The sequence below is a fragment of the Chamaea fasciata genome, unplaced genomic scaffold, assembly GCF_029207755.1.
Source record: "Chamaea fasciata isolate MVZ Bird 193981 ecotype frontalis unplaced genomic scaffold, bChaFas1.0.hap1 SCAF_3, whole genome shotgun sequence".
NCBI lineage: Eukaryota > Metazoa > Chordata > Aves > Passeriformes > Sylviidae > Chamaea > Chamaea fasciata.
The window spans coordinates 62191039-62215053 of NW_027094088.1; the positions used below are offsets into that span (position 1 = coordinate 62191039).

Sequence of the window (24015 nt, forward strand, 5' to 3'; positions counted from 1 at the left end):
TGCCAAGCAGTCAGTAATAAGGGGCCTGTGAGTGCTCTCAGCTCAGCCATTTGCAAGGTGAATATAAAACCTCAGATTTTTAAACTGTAACCTCATGGCATGTCTGAGCTCTACAGTGGCCACTAGAGCTGCAAAGGGAAACTCTTACACAAATCTTGATGGAGTTTCTCAGCTCAGATTTTGCTCCACTGCCACTATTTTCATGCTGTTTACTTCTATAATGATCAAAATTATTCAGTAATTTTTTTGCTTCACAGGGCCTTGTCCTCCACTGTCTTCTCCTCTTATCATGTTTCTTGTTGGTATAAGGCAGCATCTTCTGTCTCTGTTTCTGCTGATCCCCTGGATGAGTCTTTGATCAGCCTGTCTGAAACAAGATGTAAGGCTGGGGAGGTACCAGGTTTGTGAAGGTATTGCAGATACAGTTTTCCAGGTGAATCCAGCTCATAGTTGCACCCAGGAGAAAATACCAAGACGAATGGTGCTGTGGGTCCAGAAATTAGACAAGTCACAATTTGTCTCAGATTCCCAGGTGGAGAAGTCATCTGGTCAGTAGCAGACTCTTGGGCCATGACATGAGGAAGACCATGCTCTGGAGCAAGGCCTCTGTAAGGCAGGGCTGGCCAGCAGTGGGAACCATGTTGAGAGGATGGGAACCAAGGTCCTTGGTCCAGAAAGGAGTCAGGATGAAAGTAGTCAGGAATAACCAAGCAAGGGCTGGGAGGCAAGAGCAAGTCTTCAGTAGCTGAAGGCAGAAACTGGGAGCAGGGATAAGGCAGGCAGGAATAAGGACCAAAGGCCAGGAGGAAATAACTGCAGCATAGCTGCAGGAATGAGAAATGGTCACCACTTTTCACTGCCTTTTATACCTGACAGATACAGCAAGCCACCTGCCAGCCTGTACATCTGGAAAAAAGGGCTTGCTGCCTGACCTCTGCAAGGCTTTGCAAGGATTGTCTCCAAACTTGCAGTGGGGCGCATATGATGCTCAGCAAAAAAGAATCTGTAAAAGACCTTCACTCAACTAAGAGAATAAGAGAATGATAATCAGCTAAGAGAACAATAACAGTCTGAACAATGTATTATTTTTCTAAACTGGACAGACCTGAGCAATGCTAGATAATAGCCATTTGCTTTCAAATTTTCATCCCTAAGTGCTGAGCAGAAAATTATATCCCTGCAACAGAGTTTTTGACTGACAAATCATTCTAAGAATTAAATGTGTGGTAGACTGAATTATTGTAGAAGTTATCAAATGAGTCGTTAGGAAAAATTGTTCTTAGCCAGATCACTGCTAGGGGCAAGCAATAAAGAGAAGGAAAAAAAAAAAAGGAGGAAAAAGAAAATGCCTGGGGCAGTGGCCTCCAAGTGTGACTGCCACACTAATAAATTAGAAAAAGAGTCATTAGTAGGTGTAACAAAGTGGAGAATCAAGGCCCATATCTATGCAAGTTAACAATCCAATGCTAATGAAGACCTATCTAGATATTTGAAAGGAAAAGCAATAAGGAAAACTTTAACAGGAGTCATGCTGATAAAAATAATTTCATACAAAACTATGTTCGTGGCATGTTGGAAACTGCAAGGAGCTCACACTGACTGTCTCAGCAGGAAGGACACTAAGGCTGTGGGCAGGTGTCCTTCTCAGGGCCACTGGAAATAATTAATTACTCTGGTCCACCCACAGGAGCTCATCACCATTCTTCTCTAAGGATCTGCTCTACCTGTCAGCCTGGAGTGAGCTTGGATGGTCAGGACCTGCTGTGCTCTACCTGCTAATTTTGGCTGAAACCGTAAGAAGGCAGCCAGCTGCCCTCAAAGAGTGGGACACCAGCGTGGGGCAGGGGGCCAGCAGCCCCACATGGCCACCTGCAGGCTGTTGCGCTTTGGGATCCAAGCTGCCTCTCCTCTGCCTCAGGGGATGAAGGAGGAGATGCTCTATATTGGAGTGCCTCCTTTCAAAGACAGCCCTCTATGTTCAGTGCAAAGTAACAGGAAAAGACTGATGTTGAAATGGAGTCTTTCACCAGCACCAGTACAAAACGTGCCTCAAAATATTTTGCATGCAATTTTCAGCTTGTTGAGAGTTTCAGATTTTGCTAATTTTTTCCAGATTTTGAAGATGAGCTTTGTTTGTTTTTCAGTGTCAAAACATTTCCATGTCCAGGAAGACCACGCCCTATTCAGCTGCATCAACAACCTGAGCATCGCTTCAAATGATTTGTAGCCTTTGTTTTCAGAACCATCACTAGTTACTCCCTCATTTCTGCTACTGGCTATTGACACAACTGCCTGGGACATTGTTTCGTAGTCTGAAAATGCCTTTGTGTTCCTCTCCTGAAACAAATAATTAATCACGATATTAATTATAAAATAAGTAATATTTTCACAATGGTTTGGTATGAAATTCATCCTTCTTCAAAAAAACAGATCTTAGCAGTTCATTTCCTTTTGACATGTGCAGACCATTTCCAACACTTCTGCAATGCCATTCTTGAATACATAAAAATTGCGTGGTCTACAGTTAAAAAAATTACGTAAGGTAAGTATATTTCCCTGGCTGATATAATGCACTGATTTTATCAAGCAGTATTGCATTGTGATGAGCTGCTAGGATGGAAATGTTACGTCCTTCAAGCTTTACGTTATGTTATTTAGACATTTTTAAACTTGGGGTTGACAATCCCCACAGGAGGTGGTGATGGATGCAAGGGGAGTGGCAGGGAAGACAAGCAAGGGAGAAAAGAAATTATCATAGATGAAGCCAGCAATGCCACCATTTTCCCTTGTGTGATTTTATTTATATATTTGTCTCATACCACAACCCTGTCTCCTAGGGATTCCTTGAACATCAGCTTCATTAGTTACGAAGGCAGCAATCCATAACCAATTTTCTTTTCATGTCAAGCTTGTTCATGTATAAACCCAGCCCTTTTGTTGGAAACATTTGCAATTAATCCCACAAACAAAGAAAATGCAAATCATACAGTATACCCTAAGCAACCCTTCTGACTCAAGGCCCTGACCACCATCTATTATACACTAAAATGAATTGAAATTCCCACTTTGAGTCTAACCTAATTTTCTAGTGATAATAGGCATGGATTCCCAGAAGCATTCTATGCATCTAGATAGTAACATCCTAATTTCCCTTCCTGGTAAATGTTTTAAATAAGATTTTAGCACCAAAGGAAATTAACCTTTAAATTAATTGTAATTATAAAATGCCATCACTGATTTTGTCTTCAGACTAATTACTTGCTATTATTTAAACAAACTGCACCTCCTCAGAGCTTTTAAGTTTGTTTTTCTCTGCAGTGCTGTGCCAAATGATCACAGAGCAGGCTGTGTAATGTCTGCCAAGCCCTGTGACACCTTGGACTGCTCAGGTCCATTTGCATCTCAAATGCAGCCGGTTACACTTGTCATATCTTCCTGCCATAAACTCGTTCCCCTGTGCTTCAGCCTCTGCAGCTCAGACGTTTTCAGCCTGTGCCTTGGAAGCAGCGAGCACACCTTAGGGGACAAAGATTGCCCGTGCTCTGTGTGAGGAGAATGAGACACTCAACAACAGCCTTCTGCTCTGTGAAGGGCCCCCTCCAGGACATGACTGGAAATAATAACACAGGAACCAGCTAGTGATATGTGCAACAGATTGATGTTGTACAGGGATCTCAGGGAATTTCCTAAATATTCCTGGTGGTGCCATGGCTCTCCAAGGCAGCTGTCCTTAAGGATGACAAACATGAAGTAGCACCTTGGGATTTCAAAGGCTTCTCTCCCTCCACACTTCTATCAGAATCCTGACAGCCAAAGGCATCCCATTTTCCTCCCTCTAGTTTACTTAGTTCATGCAGCAGTCACCACACTAAATGAAACAAGTAAATGGAAAACTTCTAATTGAGCCGCAGGCTGTGGATTGAAGAGCACAACTGAGCAAAAACAAGCTGAAGCTTCAAATTTGTAGCGTAGTCCTTGCATTCCCATTCACAATGACCTGTTCAACAGTTTGGAGAATAACTGTGTTTTAAATATGGGGTTTTATTTGTTCCTATTATTATTTGTTGCTGTGCTGCCTCTGCAGGCTGTCTAGGCTGCCCCCAGCACAACCACACAAGGTAGACCAGTGATTCCCCGTGTTGTGTGAGAAGTGTCTACCACAGACAGGGCTGATTTCTCTTTGGGGTCCCTGCCTCCACTGACTTTGGTGGAAATCTTGATTGTTACTTTAAGCTGCAGGTCTGCCTACCCTGTGGCTGTAGGAGTATGAGATGGGTGCCTCCTGTGACAGCATGGAAAAGGTGAAGATGAAATCACTGGTGTTTTCCAGAGAAAGACTCAGGACACACTACACAAATAGTAGAGGCAAAGCTAATGAAGTGTATAGCTGAGGTATCAGATCTCCTTTTCTCAGGAGGAGAAAAGTTGGACACTTTTAGGAAGGAAAGACCACTGGGGGAAATTAAATACAGCTAGACCTCTCGTGGCTAAGGAAGTCCATGAACAGCAAATTACTGTCAAGAATTTCTGGGAACCACAAACTTGGGATGGGAAACAAAGAAGCCAAATTAATACTCGAATGTTTGCTACCAGTTCCTTTTTCTTTTTGTTTTTGAGAATTTTTAAGCAGGAATGGAAGCTGAGGTATTATTTCTCTGTACTGTCTCACTAAGCAGATTGTGAAAAGCATTTGGCACAGAAATAAAGCGATACCTGAGCATATTCTGCACTTCAATAGTGCCTTTCATCCCAGAAGCTCAAAGTTATGAAGCAACACGCCTGTGAGTTTGTCCCTCTCATTATTTCCCATTTTAAATATGGGAAACAGTAGTATGGAGAGTTTAAACAACCTGCCCAAAGGTGGTAGCCTGCCTGTAACAGAGAAAATGTTTATCTATCTATCTATCTATCTATCTATCTATCTATCTATCTATCTATCTATCCATCTATCCATCTATCCATCTATCCATCTATCCATCTATCCCATATGCATGTCAAAACTTCGCATCTCTCACATATAAAGAATTTAAGATTGTATTTTAAAAGAAGATATTTGTCATCACTTTGGTACTTCCCAGGTCAGGCCTAGGATCCCAGAGTGGATTGTTGTTCAGCACCAAGTTTATTGGCACATAATACTGTATTGCTCACCAGAAGATATTTCCTATCTAGGGTATTGCTGTCTTGCTGACTATTTTCAGTAATTAAAATGGAGTCTTTAACACAAATTTTTATTGGAGGGGAATGAGCGAAATAATTTTAAAGAGTTATATAGAGCTTTACTTCTGTGCCAAGACATCTCCAATAGCAGGGTTCCAGGGAATATGCATCAAAAATTTTCTAGCCAAAGTTGCAATTTCTTTTGCTTTGCAGTTTAACTGGAAACTGTCAGGAGAAAAGAAGAAAGTGTATGTGCAGGTTGGATCCTTGCTAGCATTAGATGGTGCAAAGGTTGTACTTCATGGTACACAAGGGAACATTCAGAGGAGCCATATTTGTTCTCTGATTGCCTTGCCATTGCCTAATAGTAGGTAAACGCTACTTCTGCTCCCTCTATGGGTCAGCAAGAGTGCCTTCTAGGTTAGGATTTTACTCTGAGGCAGACTAAATTAGAATTTTCCCCTTAGCTGGAGTTCATTCCCAGTCAAAGCTGTCTGTCTAATGGCAAGCAAGTCTCCTTACCCTCAACAGAACCTGTAAGGTGAGTGCAGAATTCCCATTTCAGTAACTCAGGTTTCTTTCTTAATTGCTTAGAGACAAAAAGCCCTGGGAGGATGTTGCTTGACTGCTTATATTCTAGTGTTTCCCACAGAATGTCTAGATAGTTAATGAAGTTTTCAAAAATACATTGAATTTTCTTTTAGTAAGGCAGTATCAGCTTATAGCAGGGAGCCAAATTGCTAGTGAGCAAATGCACATTAAAGGAACATTTCGATGTTATTAAAAATAATGCACAGTCTTTAAAAAATGTAGGTCTAAAATGATTTTGGGAGACAAATGAGGAGCTTCAGTAAGTTCACAGTCGTTGAATGCCTCCAAGCAAAGGCTGTTGCTGACATTTTCATGTTTTATTTTTAATTGCTACAGCTAATAATGCTAATGAGGTAAGAATGGCAATGGCTTTGGCATTCCAGTGGTAGTGGTGAAGAGGAGAGTGTGGAGTTGGCAGCAGTGCTGCTGGGGACCCATCCTCCATAGTCTTTCCCAGAAAAAGACCTGAGGCACTCCAACCTATGCAGCCACAGGGAAAATGTTTGGGAGTGGCAAGCCTCTCCTGAGAGAAGCAGCCATGGAAGAGCTGCTCTTGTCTGCCCCTTGGATACAGATGCTGCAGTTTGACTCTGGTGCACCTGGTGTTAGAGCACTTCTGGGACTGTACCAGGAGTAAAAGCAACTTCCTCTTTAATCCTTGGTGCAGAATTAACCCAAAGCAGATTGTACTCATGAAAGGCAGTACAGACATGAGCTTTGATTTAGGGGGCCTGCAGCTGGATTTATTTGGTGTGTGAGTAATTAAAACCTTTAGATTTGCTGATTTGGTCCTAGTTATGACCATGATTTGATCACTGTATTGTTCCATTCCTAATCCTTTAGTGAGGTTAGAGCAGGTTAATCTTAGTGAAATGTTTGCTTAATTCTACCCTAACTCATTTTTTTCTCTTAATAAAATCTGCATAAAGAATGGAGAAATAGTAATTCTTTCAGCTTGCTCCAATTACTCTGAGAGCAAAGCTAATTCAGCTGAAGCTGCTTAAGAGCAACTTCACTGTGTTTCTACAGCTGAGGCTCTGTGCCAGCTGATGATGAGACACCTTCTATATTCCAGAGCAGTTGTCAGTATCTTCATCTGGTTAAAATCTGGAACATGCCCATGTTTGGCTCTTGGACACTGCATGGCTTTTTCTCCAGACTTAGGCCTTGCTGCTCAGTGCTACCAGGTTCAGTGTTTCTGTCTCTTTCGATCCTCTTTTGGGCTGCTGTTGTTCCCATGGCCCATTAGAAAAGCAGAAGAAATGGAATTGGGTGTTCACTTCGTTCATTGTGAAAAGCAAAAGATTTTTTCTATTTAATCTGTCTCATCAGAAAGGACTTGTGGCTAAATGACACTTTAGTATGACCCAATAAGTTTTTCTTTATGGTTCTCTCTATTTGTCTGTAAGGCGTCACATTTTTATAGGCATGAATGGTCCTGAAAGCTAGAGATCTAGATTTCTCCTGTGATATCTGTGAATATGGAGGTGGGTAAGAAGATGAAAATGTCCCTCTGTTGCTCTTCATGGATGACTTCCGTGCTGGGAAAGCAGGGCAGTGTGGTTGTTGTTTCCTGGTGACTGTTTTTACCAGAGGATCTTTCACAGTTGATCTTTCACATTGCTAGCACACAGAGGGAACACCAGCTGCCAGACTTCTTTGAAACACAAGCCTGGCCTCACTCATCAGGCATGAATGCTAGGCAGGGATTAGGGATAGCACAGTAAAGCTTTTTTTTCTGCTATGCTAGATGCTCAGCAGCTTTGGAGGAGGGAGTACACTGTGAGTAGGAGGGGCACCGTCAAAGAATTTGCTCCAGAGTTTGCAACAGGCAGGGGTGGGGGACTGAAAAAGTGGAAGAGCCTATGGAAAGAGAAACCCAGCTAGGGGATGTGGAGCTATCTCTGATCAAAGACCTTTTGCAGGAAGCTCTAGCAATGAATCTGGTACATGTTCCATTTTTCCTGAATGTGTTTCTCCTTAGCATTCACTTGGTCTGCATGAGATGACCCCATCTGTGATTATATGGAGAAAGTCAAATTTAGGCATCTTCCTCTGGAGTAAAAATACTATATAACAAGATACATCCCCAAGGGATACACTTCGCAGAAGAGCACAATAGATGGATGTGTTGCCCAAATGGATGGAAAAGGTGAGGCAAAATGCATCTAAGAAAATAAAAAAAAAAAAATTAGACCTGAGCAGGGGGTATTTGTACAGATTGTGGGCCCTGGCCGTCAGAGTGGATGTCTGAACAGAGAGAGAACTAGAATCATTCTTACTTGCTACTTCATGAGGCTTCTCAGTAGAAATGAAAGCTGTTTTAATTTTATGATACTTTGAGGGGCCAGATTCAATCTGAGCATTATTACACTGTTGGCACAACTCAGTCACAGAAGTTCCCTTTCCCTTTTTTACCAGCCAAGCTCCCAAACCTCAGCAGAGGGGAAGCTGCAGCACCTGAGCTTGTGCTGGCTTCATTGCACTGGGTGGGGTTTCACCCTGGTGCCTCAGAGACATGCTGGCAGGTGGGTGAGATGCTCTTTGACTGAAGGAGGAGACCTGGCTGGGGTGTACAAACAAAGAAATAATGAAATCTAAATGACAAAAGTAATGACAAAATAGTTAAGGTGATGGCAAGAAAATGTTCAAAGAAGCATGACAATCTGTGGTTGTTGAACAACAGGGAGCTCTTGCTGCAGAGAGAAGAAAACAATACCATACTGGCCATGGCACTTTGCTGCCAAGAATGCTGCTTTATGAACCATGGGAGAAGTCCCTCAAATGTGCTCTGACTTCTGTGCTTGATTGGTGAGCCAAGCCTCAAGTCCCTTCCTCACTTTTTACTTAGATCATGCCATAAAGAACTACAGAATTGTGAAAAAAAAAAAATTAAGCCCTTAGAAGAGGGGGCAGAACAGTACTGAATGGGATTTCATTTTGGTGGACAAAAAAACCCTCTCTTCCAGCTCTGTGGATAATGAATGCACTTATGAGAAAGCAGGAGAGAGTACATGTGACTGGGTAACTTCCCTAAACAGAAAAGTCTATTTGTGGCATACCCCTGCTCCACGCAGCTGTCCCAAAGCCTTTGTACTCTTTATACCTTCCTCACCTCCACAGAAACACAAAGACAACTGAAATGAGCATAGTTGAAACGACCTCCAAAGTGTGGTGGTTTGATTTCAGCATTAAATCTCCCCTTGATGATTCACAGTGACACTGTATTGCCAATAGATTATAGGGTTGTAGCTATTTTCCACGCAGGAGAACACACAAAGGAACCCCTGCCAGCCCTAGCAGTGCTCTCAATCAAATAAAAACCCTTTAGCTTCCTGTTGCAGAGCTCTCCCTAGGATTCATGTATATTTTATCAAAGTTCCATGCAGTTCTGATACTTGTTTCTAAAGTGCTTTATTATGAATCCCAAGATGTACTGAAATGCTGCAGTGGCCCTTTTTAAAAAAATCCAGGTTAGAGAAAAAAAAGGCTTGACTCTGTAGCATGCAATAAGAGCAAATTTTTCTCAACGGGCTTCTATTGATACATATAAGCAGAAGAAACACAAACCTATCTATATGAAATCATTTCACTTCATGTAATTGTACCCTGGGATCAGCAGGAACCAAGAGGAGTTCCACTGTTTCACCTCTCATAAATGACGGTCCTGCGATGATCTAAAGTTATTTTTTTGCCAGAAGTGCTTTTATAAGACAACATACATGCCAAGACAAAAGAGCTATAACCTCTGTTGTAACCAATTACCCTGAAAATAGTTAATAATTGCCTGGAGCAAGGAGAAAAAGAAAAAAAAAAGAAAGAAAAGGAATGAAAAGCTTGTATTTACTAATTGGGATTTTTTTCTTCCTTTAAACAAACAAACAAAAACCAAAAACCCAACAAAAAACAAGGTTGTTTTATGTCTTAAGCGAAGCTGTGAGATAAAGAGTTGCAATGACCTTTACAGAAGGTATATGTAATTTTTAACTGGTATTTCATGACTCCTTTGTCTCTCAGACATTTCCAGATTTTAGACCAAGAAGGATGGACAGAAAACATGGTCTGGATATGGTATAATAAGGCATTTAGGTTGAAGTCAGCAAGAGCCAGCATAGTGGAGAGGTGATTAAAAGAAAAAAAAAGCATTCATTTTGTATGTAATAAAGCTTTAGTACTTACAGCTGTCCTCTTCTTCAGTAATACACTTCACAACATAACAGGCATAGATGAAGCCTGCCAGCTGAAACAAAATGTAATAGTGTTAGATGTAAGACTGATACCATAGAGAAACAAGAGATGGCTTTAGAAAAGCGACTACAGAAACAGAAAAAAATAACAAAATTCAACAGGCTTTCTTTGGTGAGGTAAAGATAACTCTCCACAACAATTTAATAATTTTGATTAGAAGTAGGGGAATTCTACATCTTTCTTGAAAAATGCATCCTTCAATAAAACTTCCAAAAATGGATCAAAATTTTTCCAATGCCTAGTTGACTGACTTTTAATTATTAAAAAAATAGAAAAGTGAATGGGTATTTGGATGGATGAGCTTTTAGCTACTGAAAATGCAAATATTTCTGCCAAAATCAGATTTGTTATCCAACAAAACCTTGACCTCTAGCAGAACTTTTTTTTAAAATCAGAACTGTGCAAACTAAAACAAGGACCAATTCAGCTTTATAATGATATTTTATCAGTTGAAATTAGGGCTGTGGATTAATGGAACTTGTTCCTATATCTGCAATAATCACCAAGCCTCATGACAAGTCACTTTGGATAGTCCTGGATGTGTTTACATCAGCATCTAACACAGCAGCTGGCAAATTTGTATCGCGTTCCCCTCAATCCTCTCTGCAGAGCACAGTCAGAATTGAATTGTAAACAGAAACAATGGGATTTAAAGAAAAATGAAAATCTGGAGTAGTTATCGATATACCACCTGAAAATAATGATAACAAAAAAGCAACAAATGGCCAATATCAGCCATGCAACAGGCCAAGTATAATGTGAGCCAGCTGCTGGTCCCTCCAACAAGTTCTTTTGCTGCTAAGTTAGATCAGAAGTAAAAGAACAAATACTGGAGCAGCAACACGTGTCACATGTTGCCTTACACAACTTCCTTTACATGTAGGTCTTGAGAGTTTTCTCTACTACATTACAATAAATCATTTTTCATTCTTTAGCTCACCACTGAAGTTTCCATGGTAGGATGTCAAAAGAATTCCAGTTATTTCATGTCTGTGTAGTGAAAAGTGAGCCGTGCTGCCAAAATGTGTTATTCTGCACAGGCCACCTCACAGAGATATTTTCACAAGCTGCAAACCCATCTGTACATTTTGGGAATTCATTTTTTAAATGGATAATAAAAATGCCTAGAGGCTTCAGCCAGGACTGAGCTCTGTGTGAATGGGGCAAAACCAATAATCTCCGGTTGAGGGAGGTGATGATCTTAACCTCAGTTTGAGTAATCAGTGGGTTGGACAGTAGAAGAAATGAAATTTGAGAGACAATGTATTAAAAATGCTGTTAGTAAAAATGGATTTTTTTTTCATTAATACAAGGCATATGTACAATCACTGCAATACTCTGGGTTCTTAGAGCCCTTAATATTACCCGTATATAAATTAAACAAATCCATTCAATTTCATAGTGCCTTCAGACCTGAGAGAGTGACTATGCCAGGTACTCCTGGAATTTCTGTCAGTTTTCTATGCAGAAAGCTACCTATACCCACAAATTCTATCTTCTACTATCTGTATGGGTAAGAGATGGCAAAAGGGGAAAAATAAAAGGTCAGCCTCAAGGCTTTCCTGAAGAGATCAAGACTTGATTTGAAGATCACACTGAAGCCAGCACAGGTGTTGTCTGCTCACAGTTTAAATTCCTGTTGGAAGCCCAGAAGCTGCATTACAATGGAACTAAACCGTTAACTTTGTAATATGTTATAAATCTGCCTTACAGTGCTGCTGGGAAGATTTTACACGTGGGAAGGATGAAATATTCACTGCTGGACACAAAGAACGCACTGTACCAAGAAGTGGCATTCAGCTAATATCAGCATTTCATCTCTCCTTTATTGGATCACTCTTCCCTTTTGTTTCTTGGCTTGAAGACAGAGGGCTAATTTGCTCCACTGACTTATGCCCTGCATAACCCCATTGACTTCAATGACATTACTTGAGGTTTAATTCAGCAACGAATTAGACCCAGAAAGGTTGTTCGTAAATGATTCCATTCTTGGACGTGAACCTTGGCTTAATAGTTTCTCTGCTCTCTTTTTACAGACCATCAGATCCAAGATAGCTGAATAGTTGCATCTCTAGCAGGCTCCTATGGTAATCCTTTTCTTGCACTACAGTTCAATATTTTGCCGTCTTCTAAACCACAAGTTCATGTGCTATTAACTGAACTTATCTTACAAAGTACAGCAAACAAACTGTATCACAAATGGTGTTTACAACTGATCTTTTAATTGTATTCAGTTACATTGCTGAAATCTCTAGGGAACTCCTTTGATATATAAGCAAATCCTACAGCATTTCATCAGATGAGCATGTTGATTAAAAGAATGCCTTAAAGCTCAAATTGTTCTGATCTAAGTACAAATGTCAGGGGTTTTTTTTTCCCATGAGATAATCAGAGTTCATAAAAGAAACCTCCCCTTCTCCCACATTTATCCAACCCTTTGCTTGGTAAACATAATCATTTTGTTCTTGCTTGAATCTCACATTAGTTGCTTTTTTTTTTTATTTTTTTTTTTTAAACCAGGCAATTTATCAGTTCTGATACAGTGACAGCCATTCAACATTTATTTTCTCATTGTATCAGCAGCAGTGGGCACACACTGTGAGCTGAGGCTCAGAACCGGAAGTAGCAGTTTTCACTTTGATGATACTCAGTGACCTGAGCCCAGGGTGACTGCAGAGATCCCCAAGATAGAGATCAGGAACATGTTTCCTCCCCTGTGGACTAGGACTTCCCATAAGATGGGTACAGCAATGCAAAGACCAGAGATGTCTTGGGGACTACTAGAATTTTTAATGAATTCCCACATGGATGGAGAGTGAGAAAATTTTACTCCAAAATTTTACTCGGAAAATTTACCACCTTTGTTATGGGGGAAGATACACTCCTTTAACCAATTATCTCTAACAAAAGTATGCCACAATACACCTTTGTATCACAAAAAATACCCCAAACCCCCAAACAAATCCAAACAAAACACTGAATACTCTCTCCATGGAGAAGAATATGAGACAAGAAACCAAACCAAAGCAAATAACAGAAGTTAGTCACATCACATAATATATTCCTGGAAAGTCCTCAAACACAGCAGTGCTCAGTGCAGTATGAGAATTGCACAGACCAGAGTCTTCCTGATTCAGTAGCTCCAAAAGATTTTTGTCTTACGTGAGGAGGAAGGAAATGAGTCCTCTGAGGTAAAGAAGAGAAGGTGCCTGACTGTCTCAGAAAATCAGTTTAAAACTGGGAAAGTTATCTTGAAAATCTCGTTGCTTTGCATTCCTACCTATTTTTTTTTTTTAATTAACTGAGCTTCGTTTTTTATAAACCATGCAGTGATAAAAAGAAATAGGTGCAATGAGCAGAAGATCATTTCTGGATCCCAGACCTATCAAGATTAGGTGTCTACATCTGTCCCACTCACATTTTAATGCTGTAGTATGGGCCTCTAGAGGAGAAGGAACCATTAACAACAATCCTGCACATTTATACATAGAGTGATTAGTGAATGCACATTTTTACGAACCTCATTTTCTGCACCTTGAAGAAATCTGCTCTTTACAATTTTCCCTGATATGTCCATATGAGAGTATAAATGAATACTGCTCTTTCTAAAAGTGACACATTACCCATGCCTGCACCAGCTTCCTGGGTGTACTTTGACGGCATCTCATGACCTTAATTTTATAAACAATGATCTTAAACAATAATTTCATTTGTTCTTTTTTGGCTTTTTAATCTGTAAGCATGTTGATAAAAACATTTTCTTTCTGTCAAGAAAAAAAGAAGACAGGCAAAGCCTAAAATAAATCACCAATTAAACAGCACTACTGAAGCTTTGGTAATAAGATTAACTACAAAATGAAGTTAATGCATTTTGTTGCCTTATCATAGTCATATAAGGCAAACAAAAAAGTAGATTGAATATTCTCACCTAAGTCAACAATGCCCTGTTATGCCACTAAAGACTCTCAGCAGATCCTGAGTCTCAGTGAGTGTGCTTCCAGACTTGTCCAAAATGTCAGGTGCTGTGGTCAAACTTAATCAGAATCAGTATTGATCAAAATCCTGCCTTGCTATTTTTTCTCACTTCTTTTATGGGGATGAATGTTTTTATACACTGCAAATTGCACCAGTTTTGGGAAAAAGCAAAATATGGGCTAGTTCAAGCAATAATATGGCAGAAGTACAGAGATGTAATTCTGGCCCTGGGAATGCTATATTGCAAAGCTGTGATGTTACATATCCAGCCATGTGCAAATTAATCTTATTTCTTAAGCTTACAGTGGTCTGCGCACATAAAACCTTTCTAGTGCTGTGTATTTAAGGGACAATGTTTCTTTAAAATGGATTTTTGGAGTCTGGAGATATATTGCTATATATATACACACACACACACACACACACACACACACACACACATTATGAGCAACTGAAGAACTGGAGCATTACTGTCTGGAAAGCTTTCAGTGTATTGATTCTCAGAAGAATCATACTCATTATTTAGCAGGAAAGGTGAGGCAGAGACCTTTCTCTCAATATCTGTAGATTTAAGTCAGTGTCATGGGGGTTCTAAAGCTGCCCCCTACAAAAATCCTTTCAAGCATGATTTCACTGCCTTCAGCAGTGCTGCATCAGTGAGTGAACATCATTGCTGGAGTTTAATATAAAACTCAAGCTGTGTTCCATGGAAACTACTCTGTCGAGCTACGCTTTTATTTGTGCTTACATTTAACATTATGAGAACCCTGTCATTCCTCCAAGTTTAACTCTCTTTCATCATAAAAGGAATGAATAGGAAAACTATTGGTACAAGGACAGATTCCTGATAGGGGAGGCAGACTGTGTGGCCTTGCTGTCATTCTTTTACAGAATTAACTATCTATGCGCTGTCCAGAAAGAATATCTCATTACTATGGCCAAGCAGCTTTATTCTGTGCAATAAATGAATAATATCTAGTGGCACTTATGAAATTTAAAAAAAAGATAAAATGATAATTTCTTAGCCTGTATAGTCATTAAATTATTTTTATTTCCTTTCTGAAAACTCAGCCCCAAAGGTTTTTGTTTTTGTTTTTGTTTTTTTTAGCAGACACAGTGAAACCGTGAATCATAAATTCAGATAACTTTTGGCACATTGGAAAAGAGAAGTGTGATAAAAATTGCATTTATTTCAACTAGTGCATCATGATATTTTTTATATCAGCTGTCTAGAAGGTGCTTAACATAAAATCTTCCTTTATTTCTCAGTGGACTCCAGTTTTCTGGAGATTTCCTTTTTGTACAAGCATTTGATGATCCCCATGAAGACCTGCTAGAAAGCTTTTGTTTGAAATACTGCTGGGCGCTTGAGAGTGGTTCTGTCTTGTTCAGGGTTCCCTGAGCATCTTCCCTAGCAAGCTTCTGCACCTGAGTAATTGAAGAGACTGCAGGGGCACTGTAAACCACAGCACTGAGGCTTGTCAGAAAAGAGCAGTGCAAACCTTTAACAACAGTTAAAAGCAAGAGCTGCTTACTGTTTTGCAGCTGTATTACAGATATTGGCTCGACCCAAATTTCCAGAAAGTTTAAACTTTAGTGAGAGTTTTCTGCAATTTTTGACCTAAAACTTTCTGCAAATCTTCACTCTTCCTAGGTATTTCTAAGTAATTTATGCTTTTGATAACCACATGATCTTTGGCACTTCTCCATGATTTCATCTCACAGCTAAAGAGTGGCATGTCCTTTTTTCCTGCCTCAGACTTGAAAGGTAACCTAAAATACAGGGGCTAGCAGCTCACATGAGGTAGAGCTGGGATCACTTAATGCTGACCTCTGGGCTAACTGAGCTGTGGAGTATCTTGTAGATTCAGGCTTAGCACTGAACTTCACATTCCTGCTCCCACAGGTGAAATGCCCCAGCCAGGACTCCACTGTATTCCATCAGGAAGCTGAGGCAGGCACGTCTCATTGGACAAAGGGGAGGTGACAGTAGGCTCATCTGTGCTATCCCCAGGTGACAGTTTAGAACAAGGATGGGGCTGAGGAGCCAGGAAGAAATTCTCCACCTGCATTCAGCAGGTACTGGGTGCAGCTCAAATGTACATTGCTCAGTGCAGGGTGAAGGCATTAGTGATGCCAAAAATAGGCTAAATCCGGAGAAATTTTAATTTTCTCTTTTCTGCTTAAGTGGAATTGTCTCCACTTTACATTTTCTGACTTGATTAAGGTCAGAGGAGGTATTTGGTTACACATTTTTGTTAATTCCATCCAATCCAAGTGTATGGGAAGTCCTGAAAATGGAAAAGCCTATTGCTCTTTCCTCTCATGGAGTAGCTCTGTAGCCCAATTTGTCACTATAAGAACAGAGTTTTGATTGTACAGGGATTAAGTGTATGTAGTGGTGTCTGCTCTTCACATAAAAATTATTTAGCCATTAGAGCTGTGTAGATTGAGAAAAACAATCTCATTTATTTTTAAACAAGACAAACTTCCTCTGTCCTCCTGGCAACAGAAAAAACCCAACAAAAATGAACCTTAAACAAAAAACTAAAGTGAAAAGTTTTAAAAGATGCATCACCCTGTTTTTGTGTAAATGTAAGAATGAATGGGTTATTAAAGTGAAAGTGTATACATGTCTCTATGTGGGCTTTGCTCTGAAGGTTTTATAGCATGACAACTTCTATGAAAAAAACTTTAGACCTTTGCCTCCTCTTGTCTTCTGGGAAAACTTTGGAATGGTTTAATCATCTGGCTTAGGTATCTTACTGCCTTTGGCAGCAGTAGCTTTTCTTATCATTATGTGTAACTGTGTGTCACCTTTTTCAGACAGCCATAGGATTAGGATAAGAAAAACTGGTTCTTTATGCTGCAGATCTAACAAAGCCACAGAGTCCTTGCAGCCCATCAAATGAATGTCTAACATTTTAAATTGAACTATTTTAGAAGAGACCGTTGATTATCAATGCTACTCATTATTTTGAGGAGCAGTAGGAAAAAAAAATTAGTATTTAAAATTGGTGCAGATTGTATAGGGGAAAATATTTTGATGGTACAAGAGAGCTCTGAATTTCTGATAAACAAACATATGAGTGTTTCTGTTCAGTGAAAATTCATCTCTCCATGTTGAGGCAACCATATGGCAAATAAACTTCAATGCTTTGAGTGTGAACACCAGGCCCTTGGATCTGGGAAACAAACATTCAGAAGAGAGTGAGTAGTAGATGAGAAAGAGAATAATATGTTGTGTCTGCCAATTTCTCAGGACTGTGGCCAACCACGAATACTGTATAGAGTAAAACTTCAGAAAGAAAGCACAGGTAATTTTCTTCATCATCACATTAGATTAAATTAGATCATTGCTGTCACATAAATGACAAGAGCCAGAACATTTCATCAGAGGTAAGAGACTTTTCAGTAATAGCTGACTCTTTCTCTGTGATGATATTAATTTTCCCTGATGAATTGCTGTTTATTTGAAGGCTCTGATAATGGTCACTTCATGGAACGTGACAGCTTTTGCACTGCACTGACTTCATAGCGGTGGTCATGTTGTAGCAGCCTAATAATGCTCTGATCAGAGTGTTCGTACAACAGCTGGTGATGGTGGTGCTGACAAGGCAGATGGATGCACGGTATGCAACGTGCAGAGCTCAGCTGAAGCAGCCCTTCCGCAGCCTGAATAGTCAGGCTCATTACTCTAACATACAGAAAGAAAAACAAATTAGGCATTCATAGGAACAGCTCTAGAGAGTGTGATCAAGATGAATAGGGCTTGAACTTATGAAACCTGAATGCTGATGGATTATCAAAATACAGTAATAGTTATTCAGAAGATCAGTGGGAGTTCTGGACTAACAACAGAGGAACTCTTTGACAGATCTCTTCTACAGTGCCATCAGAAGCAGAGCTGCCAGGAAGGTGACTGTCAGGTGGAGGATTTGCCTGAGCCCTCTGGCTGTTCATGCCTGTGCACAATATGGAAAGGTGGGATACGTGACAGGACAGCCTCTGTCTCTGGCAATGCATATAAGGAAGATGAGGAAGAGTGAACTTAACTCAATAACTCCCTTAAGGCTCATGCTCTGGAGTAAAGAAATAGAGGTATCCCAGTGAAAGTACAAAGCAGCATGCAGAGGGTGCTTCACATCATCCCATCTCCTTAGGATCCACACATCTAGGAAATGCATTGCTTAGCACAAACATTTTGCGCCAGGTGCACAATATAACAGCATCAAGTGTCAGGGGGGTTTCCAAGTAAATAAAACCTCTTCTTCCTGTGGTGTCTAATGTTTGAAGTAACTGAACTCAGCTAATGTTTCAATGCTATTTTTCCTCTCAGCATTAGCTTACTGCAGGCTTTTTCCACCTTTGAAAACTATAATAAAAGATATTTTTCAGGGCTACCTTTTCCATTCAGCAAAATCAGCTAAGCAGGCTTCAAAAACCAAATGCCAAAGCGCTTTGTGAAAACCCTTCCTGCAAAAGAGAACCACTGGAGAGTTTAAATGAATATCACCCCATGCAGCCTAGGATGGTACAAAGAGAGATTACGCTCTAGAGGCTCCAAGCAGAATGACAGATTGAATTCCATGGTCAAAGGCACCTTTCCCCTTACAGACCTTCTGCTTAAGGGCAGGAGATCACTCTCTTGTTTATTCAGCATGAAAAATAGGGATCTCCTTGCTCTGAATGGAAATAGTTTGATGGCAGAGATCCCAGTCACCGCTTGGGGTGGCAGAATACATACAAATGCATTCTGCAATATATGTGACCAAAAAAAAAATTTGAACCTTTTAGCTGAAGATTCCAGTAACACCATATCACATGAGGCATTTCGTGGGAATGACGAATTACAAAGAGAGAACATTCTCGGAAAGGCCATGTCCTCGGAGTCTGTGCCTCATTGCAGAGAGTTAAGTGGATGAGTTATATCTCTGACAGTTTATGAACCTTGTTAATATAATGCAGTACCTGGGAGTGTGCCAGCCATAGTGATCAAGGAAGTCTGAATTAGACCTCTGCCACCGACAGACATCAGATGTCATTTAAAAATAAATGTTTCATCTGAACTGGGACATTTCTCTCCAAAGCAGTGATCACCAGCTTGGAGCTCTGAAGACCTGTGTGGCTCTCAGTAACATAGCACACATCTCTCCCCCAGGTTTCAGTAACAGGCTGTTTAACATGCTGATGCAGAAGCTGCTTGGTAGGAAGAGCATAAGTGGCAGCAGTACTTTGACACGTTAGTCTTTATGAAAAATGTGAGGTTTGTGTTTACTTTAACCCACATGTGGTGCAGGCTGCAGCCCTGTCACCTGCTTCTGGCACGGGTCAATCAGGGCTGCTGAGCTGTGTAGCTGCATAGCAGCAATAAACATAGAGATAAAGCCAAAATGTCATTTTCAGTGCGGTTTTCTTACCCCTGGTTTCTTATATATCCAAAAGAAGTGGAAAAAGTTCTATTGACATTCTTAAAAGTTAATGAAAGAGTTTTATGGAAAGTGTTCATAAAGTTGAGTTAGACTTCTCAAAAGAAGGAAAAAAATTCTGTTGTCACAGGTCAGTTCTAGTCATGTTTCCAATTCAAGAACTTTAATTTGAGATGTTTCCAATGATCTAGCCTGCTTTCAAATATCAAGATACGTGGTGCTAGTCAGCAGCAAAGTTGTATCTACTAGGAAACGTCAGGAGAATGTTCCAAAAGAAGAAGAAAAACATTATTTGCAGTATAATGCTCTGGAAAGCAGCTTAGAGTGTGCTGTCAGAAGGGAAAGAAGAGTGCTAGCATAGATATAAAAAGGGACCAGGTACTCAAGTGCACACAGGCCTGCTGACCTACCCTTCCTTCTTCACGGGTGCTCTAATGGTAGAGTGTATTATCCAATGTGAACAAGAAAATTTGGGAATTAGGAGATATGTCCATACTGTCTAATGGCTGCTGGCCTCATCCCATAGAATCGTGGACATCTGAAACCATCTACTGACTCACAAGAGACATTCAGTTTGCCCCTGTCTTCAGCTATGTAGTTTGCTAGTCCATGAAAACATCCAACTTCATCAAAACTCATGGGTTAGGAAGTTATTTATTTAGAAAGATTATGTGACTATCAGGTCAAGATCTAGGGAATTCCTACATTATTTAGCCAGGATATTAATTTGTGAAACCATCCTGCTTTACAAAATAGACAAAACGAAATGTCTTCACTAACTATTTACTCTCAGCATCCTTTTGGGCAAAGGAAAAATTTACATGAAGAAAATCTGACATAGAAACCTCATTTTTAATTTGACCAAGGGAACTGGGAGCTCACTGATGACCTTTAGGGGAAGTATGTGAATGATTTTTGAAAGAGGGATTTGAGAGCTTTTGACAAAATTTTATCTTTTATATACATCATATTAGGCATGCATTTCATCCCATTTGATAGCAGTAAATGAAAAGTGATGGTTGAATTTCGTCTACACACATTTAAGAAAATTTCAATTAAATCATAACATTTATTAATAAACCTATCTAATAGGTGAATAAACCCTGGAACCTTCACTGCAGAGGCAAAAAACTGTTTTTCACTAGATCCAACACCGTATTATGCTTTATCAATTTGTTTAGTGCTGTGCACATCACTAAGATGTTTATTGAAATTCTGAAGATATGCATTAATATATTGTTTGATCTATGATTTAAAACCACCTTATCTTTTTCAAGGCTCTTATTACAGATAGCCTACATTTCATAAACTTCAGATTAATTTGGTTTTTCACATTTAGGGCAGTAAAAAATTAGTACTATCTTTTGAATACTCAAGAAGATACTTGGAAGTTCTTGGAAAATGAATAACAGTATTAGTGGGCAAGAAATCATGAATCTGTAGGAACATAGGACTGCAGAATGAACCCAGAAATGTACGGGAGTAACACATTAGGTATGAAAGTTCAGTGGAAGGCCAAAGACATTGCAGAATAAATTCAGAATTATAGAAAATGGAGGAAAAACAGAGTCTGAAAACCCCCCAAATATTTTAGGCCAAGACAAAAGAAACAGCAGCCAAAAGTTCAGTGAACAGGAACTGGGGTGGCAGCAGACCTTATTAGAGATAAAAGAATTGCAAAGTTTGACATACAAATGTGCTACCCAAATAAAATAGTCCCTTTGCTCGGTTATCTATGAACCAGAGTAGATACAGGTCCAATAAGCAGCTGTTTCCCAAAACACTGAAATGTATCAAATACAGTATTAATACTAAAGAAATAGGTTAAAATTAAGCTGAACATGCCAACAGACTTCACACACAAAATTCATTAGGGCAGAAATATACAGTTTCCAAAAGTGTTGCAAGTAGTGTTTAAATGACAAGTTTAGCTAAAGAGCTCTAATCTGAGGGTCTTGGTCCCTTTGCTTGAATTACTGGGGGCCTGGTTGGGACAAGCACATCTCCTGGTTAGCATGTGTATCCAGATAACTTTTCCTGTGGAAACTTTGGCATCAGGAAGGAGGGGATAAGTGTGAGCTCAGTCTGGGCTTGGGAGAGTGAAGATCTTTTACAGACTTCAAAGTCCTTTGTTCAGATTTGCAGAGGCCTGCTGGTCCTCTGCAATGGAAATGAGATTTGCAGAGGCAGGTGGCTGCTTATAAGCCCAGAAAGTCTGTGTGCTCACAAGTTTCTCGTTAAAACTGCAAAATTGCCAGTGAAGACATAATTCCACAAGAAGGTGTTAGACTTCATGCTTAATATGTGCCTAATTAGTAGGTACTTGCCACTGAATTTCACAGTGATCTTCAGCATGCAGCAATGTAGACACAAAGGAAGACTTTATGCAAGTGGGCAGCAAACAGATGTGAAGCCCTACAGGTATTCAGAGACATGTTAGTTGCATCATTCATGAAGATGTCTATTTTATCTGGAGGATGGCATGTAGCACAAAAGTCTGCCTTGGGATCCTTTAGCTTCTCATACTGATGATTTGGCCCAGCTGTCTCATTCAGCTTCAACACAAAATCTGGATAATGATCCCTCATGCACCTGACTTGAATCTGACAGAGTCATCCTAGAACTCTTCTGTGTTCTTTTGGAGACATCCTTCCTAATTCTTTTTAGGTCATTGTGTTTTTCTACCAAATATAAAGGTCCTGATGATGACATATATCTTTTCATCATTCTTTTATTGATTTACTTGATCTTGAGCTCTTACAGAGCCCACTAAGTACTGCAGTTGTCTTCATTGTCCTTGCTGCTGCTTCAGTCAGGCAGACTTTCATTACTGATAACAGTATTTTTAAAATCAATTTAGAGTCATCTTTTGCATCTTCCACATGCACCCTTTTGCATGCTGTCATTATTTATGGCTTCTTCACACTGATACTGTGTATCATGGAGAGATTCTATATTCTACTAAAATGTCTTTTGTCTTCCATTTGTCAACTAGTCTGTTTCCTGCTGTCAAGAAACAAAAATTGTGGCCTTATAGTTTCTATTAAACGTCTCCTGACTTACTGTGCTATTTCCATCCACTCTGTTTTTCCCCTATTCAGCCACTATATCATGCATGAAAAGATGTAAATAAGTTCACTTGTATGCAGGTATACAAATAAAGATGGAAAGGTGTCACAAGTACACTGTAATGTTGAATTAGCAGCAGCATTTACAGCTAACCTTAGAATCACATTGTTTGAATACAATGACTGTGGTATGCATATCAACTTTAAAATACTTTCCAGTTAGACCATCTTTGTCATGAATTATTCACTTTTCCAAAACGAACAAGATAATATCAAGGCAATCCCTGTGCTTAGTGAGAGATCAATGGAATACCAATACACTGATATTTCTTCCAAGAGCCCAAAATCCTTGCTTGGTGCTTCACTTTTTGTGGCATAGGAGAATGGCCATGAAAAAAATGTCAGAATAGTGTTTTGCCTTCAAGTTTTACTTGCCCTGTAGCTTCTGAAGTTTTCACCTCATGAATCATAGACATACTTGGTGACAAATATAATTATCTTCCTTTTTTTCCCCATAAATGTGCAAACAAATGCCAACTCACTTTCCTTTTTAGTCACTGGTGAGTCAGGCAGCTACAGAACGAACAAAAGTTCCCACCTGTTTTAGGTATATAAATTATCCAAAATAGGTTTGGATGAATCTCTCCAGAGGTGTCTGTTTTGTTTCATGTCTGGGAAAGAAACCACACTGCTGTCTAGCTTCAGCTAGATACAGATTTTGTAAGCCTGATGATTAGAATCATCAGTCTTCTAAAGCCTGATGATTTGAATTAAGCCCATTCCAGCAGAACAACATAAGAGATTCAGAGTTTCTATACGCTTACAACAATCTTAAAAATCGACTGAATTTAGAATATGCAGACTGGAGGACTGACACTCCTTCAGAGCAATCTGGACATCTTGATACTGCAAGTACAAACAAATAAAGTGTTTAAACACATAGAGACAGGAAAGCCTGTCTCACAGATGGGTTGTCTGTGGAGTAGTGACTCCAGACCTGTGGTTCATAGTGCATAATTAGCACTAGAATTAGAATGTAGATTCCCAGTTTCACACAGCTGTTGAGGAATGCATTTACTGCCTTTAGCTTGATGTGGAGCTGCAGTGTAAGCTGCAGGTTAAGCTCGGTGGGGCTGGAGTCTGAGGCAAGAGACCACAGAGTGGCTCCTGGACAGTCAGACAGGAATGTTCCCATACCAAAGTGGCTAAACAGATTGTGTGCTCTGTGGTTATTTAAAAGGGAACTCTGAATCTAAACAAGGATGCTGTATTTTGTCTGTACTTAACAGTGGTACTATACATGCTAGTTTTCAAATTATTCTTTTAAGTCTGCACTCGAGGAAGGATTTTGAATCAATGGAGAAGGTTCAGAGAAGAGCTTTGACAGTGATTAGAGGGCTAGGGAGAGGAGATAAAGCAGTTTGGCTACTGAAAGGAAATTAACTGTCATAATACAAACAGCTAGTGAAATACTCCTGATGTCAGGATAATGTACTTTTTCAGATAACTGCATTGTAAGCATCTGGACTGAAAGCTAGATATGT

General features: G+C 39.8%; 1 protein-coding gene across 4 annotated transcripts in view; it reads right to left on the bottom strand.

Moving 5' to 3' along the window:
• The window catches only part of NKAIN2 (sodium/potassium transporting ATPase interacting 2), a 532323-nt gene that overhangs the window by 16992 nt on the left and 491316 nt on the right, over positions 1-24015 (bottom strand). For 3 of the 4 annotated variants that reach the window (XM_066179268.1, XM_066179266.1, XM_066179267.1), the window contains one exon: positions 9931-9991. In XM_066179268.1, the coding sequence (XP_066035365.1) occupies positions 9931-9991 (61 nt within the window). Of the gene's footprint in view, positions 1-9394; positions 9539-9930; positions 9992-24015 lie in introns of those variants that run through there. The other variant, XM_066179269.1, reaches the window with a different exon arrangement.